The 16,172-nt window shown below is 39.0% G+C and overlaps 1 protein-coding gene across 3 annotated transcripts; it reads right to left on the bottom strand.

The window, feature by feature from the left end:
* Position 1: 1 nt before the first annotated feature.
* Positions 2–14,661, bottom strand: TDG (thymine DNA glycosylase). Of its 3 annotated transcripts, none has more exons than XM_063133402.1 (10): positions 14,621–14,661; positions 11,954–12,096; positions 9,302–9,510; positions 8,344–8,413; positions 7,678–7,813; positions 7,508–7,590; positions 7,318–7,412; positions 6,951–7,122; positions 4,467–4,595; positions 2–3,236 (listed from the first exon to the last, which is right to left on the bottom strand). In XM_063133402.1, the coding sequence occupies exons 2-10, from the start codon at positions 12,045–12,047 to the stop codon at positions 3,100–3,102; spliced, it is 1,125 nt and encodes a 374-aa protein (XP_062989472.1). In that variant the 5' UTR covers positions 12,048–12,096; positions 14,621–14,661; the 3' UTR covers positions 2–3,099. The 3 variants fall into 3 exon arrangements, with proteins under 3 accessions (XP_062989472.1, XP_062989470.1, XP_062989471.1); XM_063133400.1 differs by lacking the exon at positions 14,621–14,661 and adding an exon at positions 14,444–14,534; XM_063133401.1 differs by lacking the exon at positions 14,621–14,661 and adding an exon at positions 14,444–14,534 and having other exon boundaries at positions 9,302–9,507.
* Between the last annotated feature and the right edge of the window lie 1,511 nt (positions 14,662–16,172).

The following is a 16,172-nucleotide window of genomic DNA, read 5'->3' as shown; positions in this document are numbered from 1 at the left end:
ATTAAACATCAATTCCTTTATTCATTTCAAATAATTTATCACTGCTCCTTTTCAACAGCACAAAGCAATTCAGCATTAAGACTTTTAAACAATGCCACAGTTAAGCACCAGAAGATACTGCAACAATTCCTGATATTTTTTTGCAAGAAATTGGCAGATCAGAAGTAGTAAATACAATTTTAAAGCACCATGTTCGAGAATAGACGTGCATTCACATTTCATTAACCTGCTGTTGTGCATTTTATTTCTAAGTAATCTAATGGATGCCCTGTTCAAAGCAAGATGTTCCCTTTTCACATTGACAAAACTTACTATTGAGCTATCCATTACCCGTGGTAGTATAGTTTTGTTAAAAATAAAAATTGTTCCAGATCCCTGATGCAAGGCACTTCAAGCACTTGCAAGAAAGTGTCCATGTAAACAGTGATACATAAAAATAAACTAAGGCTGTAATCCTAAACACACCTACTAGGAAGTAAACCCCATTGAACATACAGGGGCTTGCTTATGAGTAAATATGGACAGGATTATGCTACGTGATTATTTTTCAGATTGTTGACCAAATAATGAACAGCTTCCAAGAGACTAACTAACATGATCAGAACTAGAATAAACATCTTAATCCTAATTTAAAAAGTCATTGTGTTAGAGGATTAAAGCACATGATTTTGTGGGGAGACCATATATATGCTTATCTCGTAATGAGCAGCAAGTCAAAATTCTTTGGAAAAGTTCCAAAGTTTCTAGCAGGCAAAGGATTTGCCTTAAATTGATCCATTCAACCCATTATTTTGAACACCAATACACACAAGACATTTTAAATAAATTCAGCTGTTAGGGTATAGTTAAATAGTGATCTAAGCTATGTACACATTACAGAGACACAGTTCTTGTGCATAATTCAAGTATCCAAAGCACCTAATCAAAAGATAAGCAAAACTTCTATTTAATCCTCTTATTGCTTTTACTTTTAAGTCATCTCTTCTCTTCTTGAGACAAAAAGGGAGTTGGGGGAAAACAGAAGGAAGCAAAATATTAGGCACTGGCAGGAAAACCATTCCTAATATTAATTTAAAGGTATAGAAAGGCAATGGGCACGACCTACTTACATCGTAGGTTCAACACCTCTAAGCAGAGAATGCAGCCAGTTTCCTCTTCTTTTCCCCTATGCATGCAAGCAGAACAACAGGGCATTGGGGAAAATGGGGTGCACCGTCCTTACTCACATCTAACTTTTCCTCTCCAAGCCTTACTTACAAAGCAGAGAAGGATTGATAACGTATATGGACCTCCCATTTCCTCAACATTGCAGTGTGTTGCCTGTAGAGAGCCCGTGAATAGGTGGGAGAGAGGGAAGACAGGGCAAGCCCTACTGGAATCTTCTGCAGGCTAGAAAATTGTACCCCAAACCTTAAGGAAATGATTCACAAATAGTTAACTTATGTCCAGTCCCCAGGGTATGCTTGTAGCTGCCTAACATTTGAATGTCCTGCAATCACTATTAAATATTTTGGCCAGTGAGATGTGGAATGCTCCATTCCCTAGAAATAAAAAATACTAAATTAAGGAATAAAGCTGAAACTCAATGCTTTCCCTCCCTGATTCTATTCCATTTCCTCCCTCCCTGTTTTTTTGTGGCATGTATATATTTAGGAAGCCTATACAGACCTTTGTTTCCTTTTCAAGATGGCTCTCTATTCTGACCAAAAATTCTCTTGAAACACTAAAATTCATCCATTCTTAGAGCTACACTACAAGTCGCTCCCCTTAATAGCTGAACATTCAGAGGACAGGCAGAAGGGAATGAACAAAATGTTTGTTGCAGGGTCTCCCACGCCTTCCTGAGATGAGTCCACAGTATCAGACTATCAGAAACATGTGCACTCTCTCCTCAAACCGTTTTCTTTACACCCTCCCCCCACCCACCCCATATTTCACAAACACTAAGGAGTGGTTCATACATGTGTGTTTATCATATTATAACTGCAGCATCAAAATAATAGGCCATCACAGATAAAACACTAGAGGCAGCACTTTCATTTTTACTAACTAAGAATGCTTTTTAGGGCTGAGCCAAAAAAGCAGAGAAGGGGGAACTATAGCATATTTTCTCAGGATCGGAAGAGACACCCCAGGTTCAATGACTTTTCAAGGATCATTGTGAAAGTGTTCCATTTGCAATCCCTCACTGCCTAAGATGGCCTATATGGCCTTGTTCTAAGTGGGCCTCTCTTGCTCTTAATGAAGTCAGCAAATAGTCAAATCCAATTGGTTACACAGCACTGTAATGTCACTGCACCCAGCACATGATTTCTGATTGGTTAGGATCACTTGAGGAGGAATTGAGGAGGAGGGAGTGAAGAAAAGAAGAGGAATGGCAGTTGAAGCAGCAGCAAATAGCCAAGAAAAACCTGAATAATTATGTTCCAGCTGAAGAATGAACCTCACGATTATTTGGCTCAACCCTATGCTTTTCAGTGAAGGTGGTTTAAGTGCCAGTAATCAACTGATGTACACACATGCATGCATGAACCAGAACCGAGTTAAGGATGTGAGCTCCTTTCTTAGAAAGAAAGAAAAAACAGTTACTTCTGCTATAAAGCAGGTTTCTCCCATACCATAGGTGGGCCTGAATGTCTACTACTGTGTAACAGATTTGCTGGGCAATAACTTATTATGCCAGTGTCTGGTAACATTAAATCTACAAAGGACTCTCCATCTCTTTAGATATACTAAAACACATATGAAACATCCCAACGCATGAAGGGACAGGTTACAGATTACATTACAAAATACTAATTTAAAACAAGAAATGGGTCATCACAAATGATAAATCGGTTTTCTAAAACTGCAACTATGGGACAATTTAAATACAAAAGTCTCATACAAAAAAGGGAAGAATTTTCTCTTAAAAACTTGGGACATTTTCTTAAGGTGACCTAATTCATAGGGTTAAGTCTACAAACACAAATGGTTATAAGAAAACTAAGAGATAAAACACTATTAAAATGCTTCAGTTGGGGAACTGAGGTACCATTCTTGACAACTGCATAATAAAAAACCCTCTGCACCACTTCCGCTTGACTGAAAAGGCAGACTTTAAGCATTGCTTCCTTCTTCCTCTTGTGGTCTTGAATTACTGAACTCTGGAATCTGGTCTGTGAAAGAATGTGTCATCCACTGTCCATTGGGTACATCTCCAAAGGAAGATCCACTGCTATACTCTGCATTGGTTGCTGCATTAAAAACAAAACAAAACTAAATTGTCTATTACAGCTAAAGGATGCGAAGACATTTCTCCTAAACACGCTGATTACACATTTTGCTTGTCAGGGATACCATTTAGTTCATCTTTACCTCCTCCTCCTGTTCAACAGGAATCTATCTGGGCATGGGTGGTGTAAGAAGCAGAATTTGCTTCCAGCATTCTGTCAATGACCATAAAAGGCACCGGGGGTGGGGGAGGTGTTTATCAAACACCAATAGGAAATTGCAGATGATGACATGTTCCTCAGAGCCTTTTGTCACTTCCCTTGTTGTTGGAAGGAGGTGAGTGGTGACCTGAGAAAGAACCTTCTTGTTGTTGGCACCTCATCTTTTGAATGCTCTTTCCGGGAATTTTCATCTTATGAGACTTACGGTGCAATCCTATGCATATTTAGACAGAAAAAAGTCCTAGAATTCCTAGATTTCCCAGCCAGGGAATGCTGGGAGTTGTAAGATTTTTTTCTGTCTGAACATGCATAGGATTGTGCCCTTAATTATCTTTTCAATGCTAGGTAAAGTTTTTTGTAAAAAAAAAAAATTACCCTTTTTAGATGCCATTTTAATGGGCAGTTTAAATCTTATCTGGCTCTGGTTTTAATATATAGTTTACTATTCTGTTTATATAATTGGTTATGTATTGTGTTTGCAGTTTTGTTTAATTTTGCTAAATTTATGAGCCACTCTGGGAACTCTTCAGGTTAATGTGTGGGATAGATATAATTCAAAAGCACCTGACAATTTAAAATTGTATTAGCTTATAATTTTATTTTAATAATGTAATTTATTAAATAAATTGAACAGCTTTAAACATTTTATTGGATGTAGAATTTGCTATTTCTCACTATATTATAAGCTCCTCTCGATCCCCTAACTTCCCTGGCTATGGTAAAGCTGTTTATAGTTATTATTTCATCTTATAAATGTCAAGTTAAGACACGCCAACAAATAGTGGGCAACAGAAAAGACTGAATTTGACTCAACTGTATTTATATGTTTCTCTATATTTGATCTTTGAATGGCTGGAAAGTTACATGTGAAAGGAGAAAAGGAATCTAGGAGTTCTTACATCACCTAAATGGTTAATAGTTTTGCATCTACTTCTAAATGTGCTGCTGCATTTGTCTTCAACAAAACAAAAGAAATCCTAACATCTTCTATGTTAAGGGACATGGATCCAAAAATCCCACCCCATACTGTACCTGTTCCATTTGAAGGGAAGTTACATTGTTCACTCTCCGTGGCCGTTTTCTCCCCATAAGCACCTCCAAAAGCAGCTTCATAACCTGGATCGTATTTTTCTTCTTTGACAGCCATCTTCTTAGCTTCCTCTGGATAAAATAAACCCACAAACTTAGATCTCTTTTAAACTCTTATGCTTATGAAGAATTTTACAATAGGATAATATTGTTTTTCTACCACAAGAGATAGACCCAGTTTGCATGTAATCACAAACCATGGATTGTTTAACCGAGCCCCTTCTCCGTGAGCCCCTGCCAAAGGAAGTGAGGCAGGTGGCTACTAGGAGGAGGGCTTTCTCCGCTGTGGCACCCCGGTTGTGGAATGAGCTCCCCAGAGAGGTCCGCCTGGCGCCTACACTGTACTCCTTTCGTCGCCTGCTGAAGACCTTTTTATTCACTCAGTATTTTAACACTTAATTTTAACTTAAATTGTACTGTTTTAACTCTGTATTTTAACCTTATATCAATTTTGCTGCGTGGTTTTATCCTGGTTGTGCTTTTTATATTGTATTTTGTATTTGTGTTTTTTAACTTGTTGGTTGTTTTATGATGGTTTTAATTTTTGTGAACCGCCCAAAGAGCTTCGGCTATTGGGCGGTATAAAAATGTAATAAATAAATAAATAAATAAGTAACCCACGGGTTGTCAGACACAGGTGGGAGCAAGTGAATGTGCTGTCTCTGGTGCACTTCTCGCTTTCACTTTCTGTAAACAGCCTACAACCACCCTGTTTGCAGGTTGTGAGCGTGATCCAAATCCAGACACTCTTGAGTTGTTTTAGGGGTTAAACAACCCAGAGTTAACCTACAACTTTGTTCTTCAGATGACATGCTCACAACCTACGAATGGGTTGACTGTAGGTTGTTTACAAAAAATGGAACTGAGGAGCATACTTCAGGCAGCATGTCCACTCATTCCCGCCAATTCGTGAGTTAAATAACCCAAAAACTGGTGTTAAGTAAGAACAAGGTCAGCATCTATTTCTGGGGTCTCGAGCATGGTGCCTCTGGGCACCAATGTGCCCATGGACACTTCTCTTGGCACCTGCCAGGCTCCCTGACCCTGATTTCTATTTAACTGGGAGGCTGGCATGCTGCTCAGCAAAGTGCTGCCCAGCAGCGCCATCTTTAATTGGGTTCAAAAGAGTAGCTTTATTTCTTAGTGCTCAGACCCTCATCTCTATCTTATATTTAGGTTATTAAGTAAGTTACTTTTCTTTTAGTCTTACCAGTTTGCCTTCTGGGAAATGGGCATGGCCAGTCATAGTCACACCATGGTAGCCATTTTATAAAGCTGTCACTTGAGGCACAGGTGAGCTCAGTGGCAAACAGCACCTTTTATCAGCTTAGGATGGAGATAGCCTAGCTACAGTTATCCATGCTCTCATAACCTCTCGTTTGGATTACTGCAATGCGTTATACGTGGGGGTGCCTTTGAAAATGGTCTGGAAACTTCAACTGGTACAAAACAGGGCAGCACATTGACTTACAGGGACTGGCCAACGAGACCACATCACGCCAGTCCACTTCCAGCTTCCTTGGCTGCCAGTCCAGGTCTGGGCCCAATTCAAAGTGCTGGTATTAAAGCCCTAAACAGGCTTTAATTTAAAGCCCTAAACAGCTTGGGGCCAGGCTATCTGAAGAAACGCCTCCTCCAATATGTACCTGCCCAGACCCTAAGGTCATCCTCAGGGGTCCTTCTTCGTGAGCCGCTGTCAAAGGAAGTGAGGCAGGTGGCTACCAGGAGGAGGGCCTTCTCTGCTGTGGCACCCTGGCTGTGGAATGAGCTCTCTAAGGAGGTTCACCTGGCACCTACACTATATTCTTTTAGATGCCAGGTGAAGACCTTTTTATTTTCTCAGTATTTTAACAGTTTATAAATTAATTTTAACTTGGCTGTTTTGAATTTGTATTTCTGCACTGCTGCTGATTTTATCCTGGTTGTGCTTTTACACTGTATTTTATATCATGTTTTTATACTGTTGTTTTATACTTTGAATGGTTTTAATTTTTGTGAACCGCCCAGAGAGCTTTGGCTAATGGGCGGTATAGAAATGCAATAAATAAATAAATGTATAAGCCCCCCATGGCAGCTATTTTGTGAGAGTTCCCATAAACCTCTCTCAAAATTCCAAATGTGCCCACCGACCCAGAAAGTTTGGACTTATGAAAGAGTTGTAATTTTTCAATCAGTGATAATTTCCAAAGTACATTATAACTAGCTACTTGTTCTCTCAATAAGAGTTGTAGGAACAGCCTAACAGAAGAAATTATGCAATGGATTTTAACAGGTCATAGTCTGCATATTTTATGAAAATTATATTTAAAATACGTAACAAATGCAGTCTTCCATTTCACGGCACTGACTAAATGCCCAGGCCTACTTTACTTTACTTTTGTGGATATTTTGAGCAATATGTGGATATTTTGACTTTATATGCTGTACCTTGTGCAAGCTGCAAGTCAAATGTGTATTGCACTTCCTGGACATCTGTGTTTGTCGAAACACCCTTCAGCTGATCCCTCAGGTCTTTGAGCTTTATGTAATAATGAACTTTATCTTGTGCACGAGGAAACTGAGCACATCTTGCACTGGATGATGGCATAACATAGCAAACCTGTACAAGAAATATCAAAAAGAGCAGGCAGTAAGTCACCAAACTAGCAAGCATTTTTAAAACATTAGCTTCATTTGTTTCAAAACTCTTGGCTGCTACATATTTTAAATGATCTGGTCATATATTTTAGTAAGTTCATCCTTCCACAAATGGGAAGGTTCTGTTTTTACATTTCTAATCATGATAGGAACCTACTGTTTCTGTGTCTGGGACCTTATGCGGTTGCAGGCCAAATTCCAACTTCTTAACCTTTACTCCAAAAACCTCTTTGCTAAAAATGTCATAAATACCTACAGTGAAATCAGAGATAAACCAATTGTTAATTACAACGTAAGACGAATGGAATAAAAATATAGAAACTGCATGGATTAAAAAAAAGCCTCACATTTCCCATTAAAAACTGCTATTTTAGGTTGATACTTCTGTAATTTCTGCACCAGAATACGTCCTCCTTCCCGAAACTCTTTGCTAAGAGAGAAAACAAGAAAAGACACAAATAAAAATAGCAGCACATTTACCAATGATCAACTGTATCATAATTGAACTTTATCATACCTGGAAAGGTCTTTGCTACCTGGTGTTGTCCTTTCCACCATGTTTGTAAAGCCAATTCCATATTTATGCGGTAAAGTATGGTCATCCATATGATTCAACTGTTCCTCACTTAGTCCAGATAGAAAAAGACACTTCCCTGTGGAACCAGAAAATATATATTTGTTATATTCTTTTGAAATGTACATATAGCAACACCCCAATTGACTTTCAACAAGATGTTTGTTTCTAAGACTGTAACTATATAAGCGGAGTAGCAATATGCAAAATGGGGTCAATCAATATATATTATTAGAATGCTGAAGGTAGTTCATGTTACAGAGTAGTCAAGTTATCATTGCCTACACAACCAGTACTTTTAAAATTTGGTGTCTTTCATTGTACGTTCTGACTGGCAATTTGCCACACAATTTACTGCTGATGTTCATAAAAGGACCATATCTCATCTTGTGATCTGTCACTGCTTGGCATTCCACTTTTGTTGAATGAAAACCAAATCTGCAGCATTTCACATGGACACCATTTCACACATGCATCTGTTCAGAAGCCAAACTGTGGCCATGATCCCAATTCAAGAACCTTCCCCCTGCTGGCCACTTCTACAATCAGCAAATTCCAAGTTAAATCCAAATTCTTACATTTCAACAGATCATGAAAGGAGGTACTTACAGAAGTGGTTTCCAGGTCCTGGATAATGATGACCTTTGTAAGCTGCCATCAAACCTGGGTTTATACCAATCTAGAGAGCAATATGTAATGAAATCTCAATTATTATTTTAAATGAATAAAGCACACAACACATCAGATTAATAAAAAAACCAAACACTGTATTACACAACTATCTATTTACCAGCATACGTTGCTGAAATAAGGCAGGATAGTGGTTTAAAATATGAAATAAAAAACTCAGGAAATGAGATGACTGTCAATTTCCAAGAGTTATGAAGTTAATGATTTGTCAGATCTTGTAAGTACTTGACTCTAAAACAGAAGAAATACTTTAAAATAGTAAGAAAAAAGTGGAAGTGTGCTTAATTCTTTGCTGATTATAAGGAGAAGATCAAAAGATAACTTATAATCCCCAATTGAAATAACAAGAGACCATCTTCTGAGTTTTTTCTCTCCTAAATAATCAGTTCTGCAGACCTATCTTCATAAAAATTAAGTAGAGACTTCCTATTTGCCTCAATGAAATGAAGGTTGTACCTTATGCATCTGTTACAGCACTCACTAGCGAGGAAGAAAGAACTCTAGATTTTGTATTAAGATGCCATTAGCACCAACTTTAACCACACCTTAATGACTTAACAGGTATATTATAGCACACAGAATCTTCCATGGACTAGCACCCACTTCACCAAATGAATGGCAAATATTCCTTGGTTGGCATAGGACACATAAGACGGGAAAGCAATGATAAACAGAGGAATCAAGAGGTCCTGAAATGCAAGGGAAGCAAGTCCTTGCCATATCTACACAGAGCTCAAAATGTATCGAAGACAAGAACAGAATGTTCTTGCTGCAATGAACTAAATGCAGACACCCCTCTGAAATGTATTACCAAATTGCAAATTGAACTGGCTACAAAAAAGTTGGGACAGATAAAAGCTTCTTACATTTGACTTACAATTACAATGTCCAAGTTGAAGGTCAGTATATCAGGAAGGGTTTTGGTCAACAGTTCAGCTTCAGATACTCCATTAAAACGGTCTACTTTCCTTTTGACTTTAAAAGTATCTGTGATTTTCTCCTGTTTGCCTTTTGATTTGGCAGGTTTAGCAGCAGGTTTTTTGGGTTCAGAAGATTTATTTTTTCTTTTCCTTCCTTTAACAGCTGCTGAAAGACAAAAGAAAATGACTTTTTATTGTATTTTCCAATGGTGATTGCAGAAGAATATTAAAAAAAAACAGTACCCATATGAAAGGTTAATTTAGAAGTATTTCCCAAACTTATCAAATGTCTATCAACCAAATATAGCATTTAATAAATCCTCAACAAAGGTTGGGAGATAGTTTTCCAACTTCTTACCTGGCCATTTTCTCCATCCTGTTACTGAGCTTTTTTTATGCATATATTAAACACTAAGGGCGCAATCCTATCGGATATTCCATGGATACTCGTAAACCTCTGAACTCCGAAGCTTACGAGTATCCAAAGCAGAGTGGGAGGCACGCCATGCCTCCTGGTCTGCAATTTAGCTAGACAGGCATTTTTGCCCATTTATCTGAGGCATTAGGTAGAGGGAGGGAAGGAGGCTGGGGAGGGATAAGCTGTGCCTTCCCTGCCCACCAGCACGTTCCCTTTCCCTCCTCACTGATCTCACGTTTGCAAGCTTGTAGAGGCAACTAATATGGTTCTCCTTATGCTGACTATGAGGAGGCAGGACAGGGAGCTCAGACTCCTGGGTCTGAGTTTGGAGTGCTGTCTCCAGCCTTGAATCTAGCAAACCAAAAAATCCTCTGGCCCCCCAAATGCTGTTTAGGGGCCATAGGATTGCTCTCTAACACAAGCAAGTTAAATTTTTTATGCCTTGCAAATAAACCTCTGAATATCAAACCTGCTCCCCAGTGCCTGCCTATGCCTAGTTCTGGAGAAAGTATGTAACAACAACATTAATGGAGTTTAGCTTGACTCTGTTTTTACAAAATAAATTCAACTTGTTATAAATCACAAGTCCAAAAGAAAATATTGACCAGTCTGAATTAAAATAATATGCTGTGCATATTCCCAAAAGATGTCTCAGTAGTTATATGGCAGGCAACATGTCTTGTGAACTAAGGAATTTTCTATATTATCAACTAAGTTGCCTCCTTTTAATGCAAAAAATAGAGATTAAATATTATGCAAAGATTTATAACAAGTTTAAAATTATAAACTTTTGGTAAGTGTGGCGTTACACTCCACAAGTCAGTTCCCAAATGTATGTCTGCAGTTTGTAAGTCTGTGGTTTTTAGAATGTTGGCCTGAGTGGGCGGAGTTAGAATGTCTTGGGAGGGGGAGGAATGATATATAAGGGAATGACTGAGGGGATTGTAGGGGACTTGTTAGGTACTCTTAGAGTCTTTAGTGCTCTCTGTGTTTAGAGTACTTAAGTTCTGGGAAATTTGAGGGTCAGTGTAGAGAGTGGTGTCTTTGGAGTGTGGTGTGCATGTAGTTGATATATATTAATCAATACTGATAATAAAGAAAGTTCAAGAGTGATTGTGTGAGAAAAAGGAAAGCGCGTATGTGAATGAGTGAAAGGATTGTATGAAAGGTTTCAAAAAGGTTTTTAAATGATTTATTTGAAACAAAGCTTGTGTACGTTTGAAAATAAACGTTTGAAAATAAATTTTGATTGTTTTGTTTTTAAACTACCACAAAAATCCCACGTGTCTGTTTGGCATTTATCATCTAAAGTTTACTCATTTAACACCCACTCTGACAATCATTCACCTCAGCACATATAACTCACAGTGTTTTATTTTATATATTAAAATCCTCCATTTAAACCCCTTTCTCCACAGTTTGGAGGAAGGTGGGTTTTATCCCTTGCCTCAGGCGTATCAAGTGGTGGTGCTTGGCTTGAGCAGGGAGTAGCTGCAGCCAGGTCTGTTGTTCAGAGCCTGAGTCGTGGCAGTAAGCCACTGTTGTTAATATAGCTGTTGTTAATATAATTAAAATGGCCAATCATGGTCACATTTAAAATCTTTGATAGAATATGCTAGCCAACAGGAAAAACTATGAGATTTTTTTTCCTGAACTACTAAACACAAAGGCCAATTAAGAATTAGAAAATATGAAAGAAAATAACAGACTTACAGTGCAATCCTATGCACACCTCTTCAGAACTTAGTTTAACTGAGTACAGTAGGGTTCACTCCCAGGTACATAGCTATATGATTGCAGCCTTAAAAAGAGCTGCCTTGATAATCTGAGGCCAAAGTAATACAGACATGGTTATCATGATGTAGACATGTTAAAGGAATTGGTCCCATAAGAATTTTGTCTTGGTGAATGCCACAGAAACACTGACCTAGATATGTACTATTTCAAAGTATTATTCATATAAACTGCTGTTTTGTCAATATCAGAAAAAATGTATGGATGCTTTTGGCTTCAGTTTATTCACGCCTCTCTTATGGGAAGTGTAAAGCAAATGTACTTTTTCATAGTAAGAAATGTCCTGAAAAAATGTTCAGATCAGCAATACCGCCACTTCTAATAATGAATCTTTTGCACTATTTTCAGAAATTCTAAAAGAAACAAGCTTCTGTTTTTAAGCAAAAACATAAAATACCTTGAACAGGTTCCTGAACAATATTTGGTTCCAAAACTCCTTGAAGAGTTTCCTGTTCATCCATCATCTCCATATTTGGAGCTGCATTCATCATTTCATGGAATGGAAAAGGATAAAATGCTGGTTGAAGAGGAGTGTAGTATCTTTAAAAATAAGATACAAATATCACAATTTCAAATTGTAAATGCAGGACAAAAATTCCCATAGCATTTGACATGAATTTCCACAACCGATTTGGTGAATTTCTCTTGGTAGTATTTGGCAGCATTGGTACACAAATCTCATCTTATATATATTATATATAATCCTGCTCTCACAGGATTACAGTCAATATCAAGTTACCCATCCACAGATTTACCTTGCTTTTTGACTGTTTAAATATGATCAGAATCCCAAAGCACACTTAAAAAGTAAAATAAAAACTAGTGACCAATAGAGCTGCACTTCTAATTGGCATGATTTATCAGGACAAAATACAGTATCAAATAATCTGGAGCAAAAATTATGAACAAGTAATTGAGGTCTAACAAAATATATATTGATTCACAGCAACCAGGTCCAAGCATTTCAAAAGTAAAAACCCCTCAAGCAGAGTGTCCTGATGAATGCAGAACAGAGAAAGCTATAACTCACAGTGAAACACACCAATTCCTGACAGCAATTCATGTTAGGGTCATGAGTTAAAAGAAAAAGGGACCAGGTCCTACAAATTGCAGCTGGGAAGAGTAGCTAGGTCAGACGGTACTTTTTACCCTTGGTTGTATCCATAGATTTGCCCCACATCTAAGGTTCTAGAACATCTAAACTTAGCTGCTATTGCTGTACCCACAGTTCTAGACTCACAATCATTGAGGTAATTTAGAATCCAAGCAAACTGTCCAAAAAGTTGAAGTAGTTAAACTAACAGCTCATTCACATTCCATGATCTTGAATATGTAAGCTTAGAAACAGTCTTTGCTTTCCAATGTAACTTTATAAAGGAACAGTTGGTAAAGCACATGCTTTACATGCAGAAGTTTCAGGGCATCTCCAGGTAGAGCTGGGAAGGAATCCTGCCTGTTAATGTCGACAGTACTGGGCTAGATAGACCAACAACTCTATGATTGAGTATAATGCAGCTTCCTAAGTTTCTAACACACTGTTAATGGAAGCCTAGTTGCACACAAATAGATGTGAGGTGGTAATCCTGTTTCTGGATTGTACTACCCCAGATTGCAGAGGGTGTGTGTGTCACATTACTGAATGCTCTTTGATTAAAAATCCCCTACATGCAGAAAACCAGATGTCAGAGAGAAATCTAGTCTCACTCTGACATGTCAGGTTTCTATGTGCACGCCAAATATAACAGAGGAGCATAGAGCAAGGATGAGGAAACTGGCACTACAGATTCCAATTCCAGCAGCCCCAGTCAGCATGGTCAGTGATGATGGTAATCCAACAGTAGTCCAACAATATTTGGAGGACCATAAATTTCCCATCTCTGCCATACAGTGACCCCCCCACCCCCTGCAGCCTGAGGTCCACAGTCCACAAACATGTTTTATCACATCATGCTGTTTCTGAGATAAAGGTCTGAAATTAAAAAGACAAGTTAACAAAATTTGTCAAATGTTTATGCCATTCTTAAATTTTGGCAGTTATTTTCTGTGCATTGCCAACATGCCAAAATAAAATTACTACTGTAATTCTATTTTAATAACTGTCTTTTTTTTTTGCTCATGTAGACACTCAAATATGTAACATTTAAATAAACAAACAGGGGCTCAGTGTATACTTGATTCAATTAATACACAAAAAACCAAGGTGCCCCCAACTAAGCAAGCAGCAGATTTAAAAATTAAAAAATGTAATAAAAATGTATTAAAAAGGTGGCAAATATCACTTTAAAAGAGGTATTCCCTCATGTGTGAGAGAAGGCGGAACACCTGTTCTAAGATTATGCCTTCTGTAAACAATGAAAACAGAGAAAATGTGCTTTTCTTTAGAACTATGTTTTCTTCATATAAAAAATTATGTAGATTCACAGTGCAATCCTATGTATATCTACTCAGAAGTACCACTGAGTTCAATGGTTTCACAGGTTAAGTAAGTAAGACTGCAGGGGGTGATGACAGCCCTATACTCACACATACATACCCACAAACAGTAGAAGCTGTAAAATAAGTTAACAGACTTTGCTCCAATACTATACTATAAACATAAACACTGACACTTTGATTATTGTTCCACGCTCAGGGTATTTATAAATTTTGTAAATAAAATATATTATATTATTATTATTATTATTATTATTTCAAAAAATACAAGGGAAAGAGGCAGCGCAACCCCCATCCACCCGGGCTCAGGCCCCGGCCTTCAGCTGCAGCCTTTTGTACTGGGCGCAGCCTCCATGACAGGAGAGAGGCGCAGGGGGCCCAACGCTTCTCTTTCCCCGCCCCCGCCGTTGAGCCCCCTCCCCGGGCCTACTCCCGCCTCCTTCCTCTCAAGTACCTGGTGCCCAGCTCTTCGGCTTCCATTCCCGAGCGCTGGTGTGTCCCCCACTACTCTCTCAGCCACCCAAGGCCTAACGAACTTATCGCCAGTCAGCGCGAGGCGAGGCAAGCCCAACCCTCAACTCTGCGCCCCCCACCCTCACGGCCCTGGCCCCTCCCCCACTCCGCTCTATACCTTCGGTCGCCTCGCTCGCTCTCGTTCACGGCACGCGGAGGACTGCCCAGCCGATAGAGATAGGGAAAGGCTAGAACTGCTTCTAGCCCGAACTTCCGGTTTCCGCAAAACCCTTCTCACCCCGCGCCCGCCCTCCATAGATAGCACTGTTATTGAGGGGTGAAGGTGCTGCTTGACATCTTGTAAATCGTATTTATTGCTGTGAGACACTTTGTGAGACATTTATGTTGTGAGACGCTTTGAGGACAATTTTGCGGAAAAGCAGCATACAAATATGATGATGTACTCCCACCCCCAATCCGACGGACTTAAGTGAAAGCTGCCTCTAGAAATTAACGGGAGCAACCAGGGAGCGTAGCAAAGGCTGATGGTTCTGATAATATTATTATTATCAGAAATATTATTATTATTGTTAGTATTGTTAATAATAATACTAATACTAATAATAATAATAATAATAAATAATAATAATAATAATAATAATAATAATAATAATAATAATATTTCTTACCCGCCTCTCCGATTGAATCCAGGCGGGGAACAACAGCAAGCATAAAATACTGATTAAAAACGTAGTATACACTGTTAAAAAACATCCTAAAAGCATGTCAGTGGAGCAGTGAGTCCAGTCTGAGTTTGTCAGAACCAGTTAGAACTCTAAAGGAGCAATCCAATGTCAGTCAGGTGGTGAATCCCCCTTGGGTTTCAGCCAGAACCAGTTAGAACTCTAAAGGAGCTATCCGATGTCAGTGGGGTGGTGAATCCACTCTGAATTTCAGTGAGAACTCTAAAGGAACTATCTGATGCCAGTGGGGCAGTCAGACCTCTACAGGATCCAGCTCCTTTAGAGTTCTGACTGAAATCCCAAGTCTCACTGACATCAGAATCACCAGTCTCGGGTGAGGAGTATCCAACCCCAAACAAAAGGCAGCACAGCAAAAGGACCTCTTTCTCAAGACTTATATCCTGGGGAGGGAAGTATTGGACCTAACTCATAACATGCTGCCAAATGCCTGAGAGGATGAGGTGTTGATGGACTGCAACTCTCATAATCCCCGACCTGATGGGAGGTAGCATCCAACATCTTCTGAGGGGTGGTATACAGGACCGCAGGCTTCTTCAAGCTCGTTAGCTTTTCCGCCAATCAAAGCACCACTCTCTCATCACTAAACCCGCCGCTCCGCTCCATGCGTGTTTCCTAGAGGAGAGGGAAGCAGGACATTTTTGCATATGCAGGTTAGCACCATAGATATAGCAAATTGTAGAGTCACACATCTCGGCAGTCTGTATTAGCACTTCCAGTCGAAATTTGAACTAGCACTTTCCTCTCCCAATGTGAAATACAGAGTGATTTCGCCATCGCGATGTTGCAGTCTAGAACGATGCCGCTCTACGCAACAGGCAATGTCGACTTTCAAATTCTGTCAGAAGAAGTTGAACTATGTATCACTCTGTAATTTTTTATATATCTATAATACTTTCGCGTTCTTGGAGTTGGCGTGGGCAAGACGTCCTAGTCCTCTGACACGTGTTCTTGAGAGCTGCGCATGCG

The sequence above is a fragment of the Elgaria multicarinata genome, chromosome 9 (assembly GCF_023053635.1).
Source record: "Elgaria multicarinata webbii isolate HBS135686 ecotype San Diego chromosome 9, rElgMul1.1.pri, whole genome shotgun sequence".
Classification (NCBI taxonomy): Eukaryota; Metazoa; Chordata; class Lepidosauria; order Squamata; family Anguidae; genus Elgaria; species Elgaria multicarinata.
Note: the sequence above shows the minus strand (reverse complement) of the source record. Positions and strands in the feature narration are given on the sequence as shown.

Coding starts and splice junctions, on each gene's coding strand:
- TDG (XM_063133400.1), bottom strand. CDS start 14,469: ATGGAAGCCGAAGAGCTGGGCACCAG. Junction 8,414..9,301: donor TCAACTTGGACATTGTAATT/GTAAGTCAAATG, acceptor ATTGCTCTCTAG/ATTGGTATAAACCCAGGTTT. Junction 3,237..4,466: donor CTTCCCTTCAAATGGAACAG/GTACAGTATGGG, acceptor TTTTTAATGCAG/CAACCAATGCAGAGTATAGC.